At 43.6% G+C, this 8,120-nt stretch overlaps 1 protein-coding gene across 4 annotated transcripts in view; it reads left to right on the top strand.

Annotated features, from left to right (window-relative positions):
• Positions 1-3,540: 3,540 nt before the first annotated feature.
• Positions 3,541-8,120, top strand: part of OPA1 (OPA1 mitochondrial dynamin like GTPase) — an 82,304-nt gene continuing 77,724 nt past the window's right edge. For 2 of the 4 annotated variants that reach the window (XM_081072652.1, XM_081072653.1), the window contains exon 1: positions 3,544-3,758. In XM_081072652.1, coding sequence (XP_080928778.1) covers positions 3,727-3,758 — 32 coding nt within the window. In that variant the 5' untranslated portion in view covers positions 3,544-3,726. Of the gene's footprint in view, positions 3,759-8,120 lie in introns of all 4 variants that reach the window. The other 2 variants (XM_081072655.1, XM_081072654.1) reach the window with 2 other exon arrangements.

Here is an 8,120-nt window from a genome sequence, read left to right as displayed (position 1 = left end):
TCCTCTCACACCAAGCAATTCTCATATTCTCCAGATACCGGCCGGTTGTCCCATAATTCCACCAACGTGGAGCTAGATGCAGATCATACAGGTTAGGGGCTCAGTCCCACAAGACTGACCCCCCCTCACTTCAGTCTCCAATCACAAGTCCAGGTTGTTATCTGTATTTCTGACCGACTGGCTATAATTCTTTGGGTTTGATTAGTTTACTAGAGTGGCTCACAGAACTCAGGAAAACGGTGTACTTACTAGATCAGTTTATTCCAAAGGATATGAAATGATATGAATGAACAGCCAGATGAAGAGCTACATAGGGCAAGGTCCAAAAGGATCCCAAGCATAGGAGCTTCTTCTACTCCTTTAGAGTTCAGGTACACAATCCTCTCACACATGGATGCATTCTTGTTCACCATCCTGAGAGCTCCGTGAACTGAGTCCTTTTGGGTGTTTATGGAGGATTCATTACACAGCCATAATTGATTAAATAATTGGCCACTGATGATGGATTCAACCTCCTCAGAGGTGGGGGTGAGGCTGAAAGATCGAATTCTCTAATCAGGTGATTGGATGCCGTGGCAACTAGCCCCATAGATCAATGCATGGTCTCTTATCTAGTTTTCCAAAAGTTGCCTCATTAACATCAATTCAGATGTGGTTAAGAGGTTCTTGTTATGAATAACAAGACACTTCTTTCACATTTATCAATTTGGAGACATGTCAGGAGGACAAAAAAACAAGTGTCATAACAAAAGATGCACCTACTGCTCTAGTCATTTATGAAATATCCAGGGTATTAGGAGCTGTGAGCCAGGAGAAGGGACTAAGACCAAATACATACTTCTTATGCTAAATCACAGAATTACACTGTACTTCACTAGGGCACATCAACTCAAAATACTTTCCTGGGTCAGGTATGAATAATGCACATGTGTTTGTTGTATAATACCAGCTTAAATTGTATTCTTTCAACACCATGTAATTTACTTGCATAGTTATGTTCTTTATTTCTGCAAAAAATATGCCCTTTTTGTTGTTCAGTCTTTCATTTTCTCACTTTTGATATAAAATAAGTAGTGATTCTCTTTCCTCTTGACTTTACTAAAGAAAATAAAAGCATAAGCCTCACGATACATGAAAACTGATATACTCTTCAATGTCAGGAAATCTTGAAGGAATGTGAACTGCTGGAGAAGACATGCATGCCTGAAGGATAGAATCACTACTTGGCTCCTTGTTTCAGCTGTTTTTGCATGTAATAGTGAAGGCTTGATGTTGTCAGACCTTCTGATATTTCAAGAGAAACCAGAAATTTTTTGATGTGAAATTTCTTGGTTTTTAAATGTTGGCAACAAATCCAATTATTTTTAAAATATTGGACGGGCCAACACAAGCGAAATGAAACCAGTCTGCAGGCTGAATTTGAACCAATGGTGGCAGTTTGATTACACAATATTCTGCCCTTTTTTCACATACTATATATTAGACATCATTCCTTATCAGGACAAAGAGATCTAACTCATAGACTACTTGGCTGGTATAAATATAACTTATTTAACTAGCTCCTATCTATGGACATTCATGTTGTTAAATTAAACAAAGAGGCCATTAGACTGAGATGGTTCTAATGCCTTGTCAGCCTACCGAGCAAATCATAACCTAAGTCTGTAAATGCCTTAAGGTTAGCAAATCAAAACCTGAGCCAATCAATCACCAACAGCCAACTGGCTTTCCCAAATAAGTCAACCACTTAAGCTGTAGCTGATCATATAATCTCGCTTTGCTTCCCTATCATCCCTATAAATCTTCCCACAGCTCGTCAGTGGAGCACTCCTAAACACTTTCAATTTGGCAATGTCTGTCAAATCAACTTTTTATCAAATAAACTCTTGAAATTTTTAATTTGCCTCAGTTCATCTTTTAACCATGTTGATATCAATCTTTTGCTATTTCATGCAGTGCAGAAACAAACATCATCATGCCCACATCTCTGCACATCGATACATGGGAGTGATTAGGTAGGATATATTCCTAGAAGTACAATTGCAAAACAAGGGCTTTGTAAAATGTAAAGATAACCCATATATGAAATGGTTTGCTATTACTTGTTTCTCTCTCTCTCTCTTTTTATTTTCTAAAACAACTAGGAAGTGATAGTAATAAAGAAATTTTTGTGCAACTCTACAATCCTGGAAAGATCTCCAGTTTGTCATTATGGCAAACAGAAACTGCCATTAAAACAGTCACCACAATAAATATAATAAATTCCCCGAGTCCTGCATTTGGGAAGTTTGCTACCAATGGCTGGGTTTACACTTGGTGTTGTTGTGAATGGGTGGATACTAACTCAGAATTCTGATCTCACAAGGAATTGTTTTATGCTTTGTGTGTATGTGGGGGCGGGGGGGGGGCTTGAAGTGAAGCAGGGGAACAGGACCCTTTGATTTGGGTCCTGGCTATGCCACTAATTGACTACATTACATTTCACAGGCCACGTCTCTGTGATGGGCCCCCGTTTCCTCATAAAACATAAAATAAGACAGCAAGGGGGACACAGTATTTAAAGCCACCGAACTGACTTAGCTTACTTAGGGAAAGAAGGAAGATAGAGACAGGAAGGAGCCCAGGAGCTCAGAGACCTGGGAGCCTCCAACACTGAGAGGGTTAGGAGAGGAGGCGGAACCCGCAAAGGAGACTGACTGGGGAGCAGCAGCTCCTGGAGAAAAGGGAGAATGTCATGTCCTGCGAGCCAAGAAAGGGAAATTGGCTGAGAAGGGGAGTGCTGAGCACCTACCACTCTGAGCTGAATGCTGAGCGGTCCAGAGACCACCGACAGGACATGGACCAGTTCCACAAAGTGGAGCGACCAGAAACCGGATGCCAGCCGGGTAAAGGGTGAGTGAGCAAGGTCCTTTCTGCCGCCTTCTAAACCGCACACGCTTACGCCAAACCCGCAGCTGTCCTAACTGACCCGAGCCCCTGAGGCAGGGCCCCGCTGGCCCCGGTGCTCAGACTGCCCCCCCCCCCGATGCCCTGCCCCGTTCCGGGCCCTCGTCCCAGACAAGCAGCTTGTAGATGCTCAGTACAAACCCTACGGCTTAGCATTCTCCCAGCTTACTCCCCCACCGTTCCCAGACAGCCGGTGCCACGGGAGACAGGATGGCAGAGCGGGGCACGACAAAGGCGCTGGGCGAAGAGAGGCGGGCAAAGGAGCCTCCGCGGGCTTTTACTGCTCTATTACAGTCCTTAGTTTGTACTGTCTAGGCTCCGCCATGCTCCCGCAATACGTACATTTTCTTCCATTGCTACCACCCAGCGAGAAAGCACGGATTCGGATTCCGCGGCCCTCCCCCGTCCCCGTCCCTGCCCAGCTCTGCACCCGACCTCCTCTGGTCTTTCACCTGCGAACCTCCGACTCGGCATCCCAACCCGGAAACCAGGCGGGCGCAGCGGGTTGGCGAGGCTCGCGCGCATGCGCGCGCCCTCCTCGGACCGTTTGCGCTGCGCTCCCCGAAAGGGCGGGGTGCTCGTTTGCCCGACGGACTGCGTACGGGTGCCGCGCGGGCTCTTGCGGAAGTCCATGCGCCATTGGAAGGGCCGCGGTGGCTTCTCTGTGTCCTTGTTGCCCAGGGCCTCTCCCTGGGTCATTCCTGGAGCAGGAGCCGGACTGGGGCTCACACCAGGGCTCCCGCGTGGTCTCCGCGCCTGCGTGACCTCCTCTCTGGAGGGATGTGGCGACTACGCCGGGCCGCCGTGGCCTGGTAAGTGCAGGCTCGACCCGGCCCCGTTATTTCTGGGGCCTCGGGAAAACGGGGTTGTCCTGTCCGTACTGACAGACTGTGCAGCTAGTCCTGAGTCCAGACGGAGGGCAGTTGGGGAGTTCTGGGGTATGTCTGAGGACCCAGAGTGACAGGCGCCCTGACGGGGCTTACCTGGGGCGCCAGCTCCAGCACTGGCTCTCGTCCCTGTTCCTTTGCAGCGCGAGGAAGATTCTGGGCGCCTTTCAGTCTTGGCCTGTCTCTATTGTCCTTTTGTCCTGCCCTTGTCACCCTTCTGACCTCACTGTGTCTCGCTCTCTGGTTGCCTCTGGCTTTTGCCCTCTCCTCCCCGGGTGTCTGGCTGTATCCCTGGGTCCCCGGGCCGCGTCTCCCTTAACCCCTGTCTGCTGTCCGCGCCGGGCACGCGCGGCGCCTGCGGGGTCCTCGCTGTGCTCGGCGGGTGTGGGGCACGCGGCCTGGTTCCCTTCTGCTGCGGGGACGGGATGGGGGATCACAGGGACGCGCACGACGTCGGAGAGGATGAGTAGAGATCCCCCTCTTCATGGCAGCTTTTTTTTTTTTTTTTCCAGTGTTTAGAGAGCGAGACTTGCTTTTGGATACGTGACGTTAAACGTGTTGCTACCTCTCTAATCGCACTGTTACTGTTGCCCGGGCCTGGTTTAATCCTAAGTAGGAAATCACAGAAGTCTTTTTATTTCTCTGGGTTACTGTATTCCTTTTCATGAGATTAAATGTAACTGTCTTTACACATAGTAGTGTTCCAGGATTCTCAGATGCGCTCAGAGTAATTGTTGCAGGCATTTGATAAGAAGTAATCTGCATTGAGCAAGGTTGAAAAAAAACTTGGTTTTCCTAAATTAACTCAGCCTCTAAACACCTGTCTCGGTTTTCTTTCAGAACGTTTTAAATGGTGTAGATAATGTATAGTGTTTATAAAAAACAGAATCCATTTCTTTCATGAAGCTTAACTTGAGACTAAATTCAGAACTGGATGGTATACAATAGTTTTTTTGTCAATTAGAATAATTGAATAAGTTATTTCTAATCTCATGGAATTCTTAGTTTCTGAGTAAATCCAACAGTTCTCCGTACTGAAGTAAGTTATTTATGACCTTTTTATTTCTACTCAGTATTTACTGGGGAAACATACCTAATTTTCTTTGAATAAAGGACTGTCTAGAAAATAGCATGCTTTGTTGGCGCAATTAAGATATGTAGCAAAAACTTTTTTAAAAAGTTTAAACACAAGCATTAATAACTGATATTTGTTTATTCAGTTGGATGTTGTTGGGCGAAATTGTTTCTAAAGTTACTATGACTCCGTAGAGTGGTGGCTTAAAAATGTCTTATGTTGTAGCAGCTTAGCTACCTGCAGAAATAGAGATGTGAAAAGGCCAAAAGACCCAAGCTCTGCAATTTATCTTTTGCTGTAGCTCCTCTGCGTGTTATGAAGGAGTACTTTTAATTTCCTATTCGTTAGCACATGGAAACATAAACATTTCTTGACATACCTGTCTAAATACATGCTGGTAGACATGTAGGAAGACCAGTATTTATTTAGGTACAATAAATATTTGTGTAAAATTGTTGAAAAAAGAATTACATATTAAGGAATGGTATACAGGTTAAAAGAGACGGTAGATGACACAAATTAGATGATTTCAGGAGTGAAAAACCTTGTATTGGTTCATGTTTGATTTTTAGTTTGAATATAGAAGTCTGTTCAAAATTCCTTTTCAGGATTGTGAAGGCATTGTTGTATTTTTTCCCCAGCATCCTTTGTTACTAATACAAACTCTCAGGGCAGTCTGATGTTTCTGTGTTTGTAGGTATCTTCTTTTTCCTTTTATGGAAGCTTTCAGGATCTTGGCTTAAAATTCTCGAGACTTTGTCTAGGCTCAGGTCTTCCTCCTTTCCCACTTTCCACTGCCCACCCCCACTCATCTGGCCTGGCACTCAGTGGGCCTTTCTGTTAAAAAGATTCTTCAGTTCTAGGAAGTTTTTCTTATTTATTTATTTTCTTTTATTTATCCTGTTTTTGGTTAGTGTTTTTTCTCATTTTAGACACCTGTTATATGAACATTGGTCTTCTTAGATTGATCCTGTATGTCCATGGTTTCCAAAATATGATCTGTACCCGTCATCTGTTAAAGAAGTAGCCATATATGATAATATGTGTATATGCACACTTTTAAAAAAATTACAAAATGTACCTCTGTATTAATTATTTATATTATAAGTCTACCCTGACATAATCGTGAAGGATGAGATACAGCCCCTTCCTCCCCCCGCAAAAAAACACACAGTATTTGGAAGCTTTGGTACTTTCTTCTTGAATCCTACTGGATCATTTTGTGCAGCCCACGGGTTGCATTCCACGCATACCCCATTTTCGATACCACCTTTCTGAGTCACTTAACTTTTCTCTCAGGGTTTCCACTTTTTTTCTCTCTAGACTAAGTTCTGCATAACTTCCTTAATTCATTTTCTGGTGTTGCTATTTTTTTCATTTTTATTGGCCGTTACAGCTTTAATTCCCATGAACTCCTCTTTAATGTTTCTTAAACTCTTAAAAGACGTGTGACTCTATAAACTTTGTATTGGTCTTCAGTTGCTATCTTTAATAAAAACCTGCTTTTATTTTATATCTGCAATATCTTTAGGGAGCCTCCTGAGAATATTAATTAGAATTTCATATCTCTGCTTTTTCCAAGATTTATAACATTGTTCATCTTGGTCCTCATGTTAAGAGTTCTGGTTTCCTACAAGAGCCTGGTTATCTAATCATAATTAAATATAAAGGACTGATAATTGACATAGATGCCTGGGTGCATTCCCCTGAATGAGAAGGCTAATTTAGCAAAATATGTTCTAAGTGTTTGATATATCAATTAGCAGGCTTCATTTTGGGGCTTTTAGAAAGTGGGCAGTCTATCTGATCCCTTTGTAAATGCAAATATTGTTGGGGCTTACTCTGGGCAGAATCCCCACCCCCACCCCACCCCTGCAGGCACTAGGGAGCCTGGGGGCAAGTGTCGTTAACTTTCAGCTTCATTGAAATTGGGGTAGAGGGGCACGCAAACCACCTTTACCAGGTCGGTGCTTCAGTAAGTCTCAGTTTCTTCTGTTTTCATTCTCTCACTTGTATCTAAAGAGGATCCTGTTGTGAAAAATAGTTTCTCCTTTATACACATCGATCTTTCAGGCCGTCATTATGTATTGGAAGCTCCAGAAGTAATTCTTGAGAATGGCTGTCCAAGTACTAGGATTTTGCTTTGCATCAGTTAATGTCTTCTAGGGGACTGATTAAAGAACATTTTACACGTGGTTCCTGACCTGGACCACCACACACTGTCGCTGTCCCTGCTCCCACTCACAGCTATTGCTGCTGCCATTGTGGGAATAGGAATTTCAGGAGCTTGGATGTTAAGAGGTACAGGAGGTCCTTGAATAACCTCATCATGTTTAACCTCGTTTCATTGTAACATTGTTGAGATGCTGTAGAAACTTAACTCTTGTTTATATCAATTAGCCTATGGTAAAATTGGTTTCATTCTTTGTACGTTGTTTGGCAGAAACTATCAACGACATTAGGTGAGGACTTATTGTAATGAAAAAAAAACATCTTAGGGATATGACCGCTCAGGCCTGGACTTCATCTATTTGGATATATATTTGGGTTAACTCCTTTCTAGAAATGGCAAATAATTTTTTGTGAGTTAAACGGCTTCTCATTCACACATCAGTGGAGGTTAGTGATACTAATGTTGAAATTACATTTATTGAACACTTTTTCTGTGGTCATTGCTAAGTTCTCTAACTTTTAAAAAAAATTTGCTATTTAATTCACCCAATAACGTGTTTGTTCAGCAGATTTATTGAGTGTCTCCTTTTTGTGAGGCACTGGGCTAGGCTTTAGAAATACAATGGTGGGCAAATCAGACAGGACCCTGGCCTTATGAAGATGGCAGTTTATGATAGAGACAAATATTAATCCAGTAATTACACTATTATGTAATGTAAATTTTATAAGCACTGACGAAAAAGTATGGGGAGCCAAGAACTGTAGCAGGGAGACGTGAATAAGAATGAAGTTTCAGGGAGAGGAGGGAATGCTTGAGGTGAAACCAATTGGGACAGGAATTAATAAGAGTAACTGTACTCTGTACACTTCCATAGGCAGGCGAGTTTGTGCAGAGTGGGGGTTAAGGTCCTGAGGTGGGAACGAGCATGCCACTGTCGGGAACCGGATGAGGTGTGGTCTGGACGTGAGAGGGAGAGAGGTAGGGACCAGACCGAGCATGCCACTGTCGGGAACCGGATGAGGTGTGGTCTGGACGTGAG

The sequence above is a fragment of the Rhinolophus hipposideros genome (assembly GCF_964194185.1).
Source record: "Rhinolophus hipposideros genome assembly, chromosome: 2".
Taxonomy (NCBI): domain Eukaryota; kingdom Metazoa; phylum Chordata; class Mammalia; order Chiroptera; family Rhinolophidae; genus Rhinolophus; species Rhinolophus hipposideros.
This window is presented reverse-complemented; position numbering and strand designations above follow the sequence as displayed.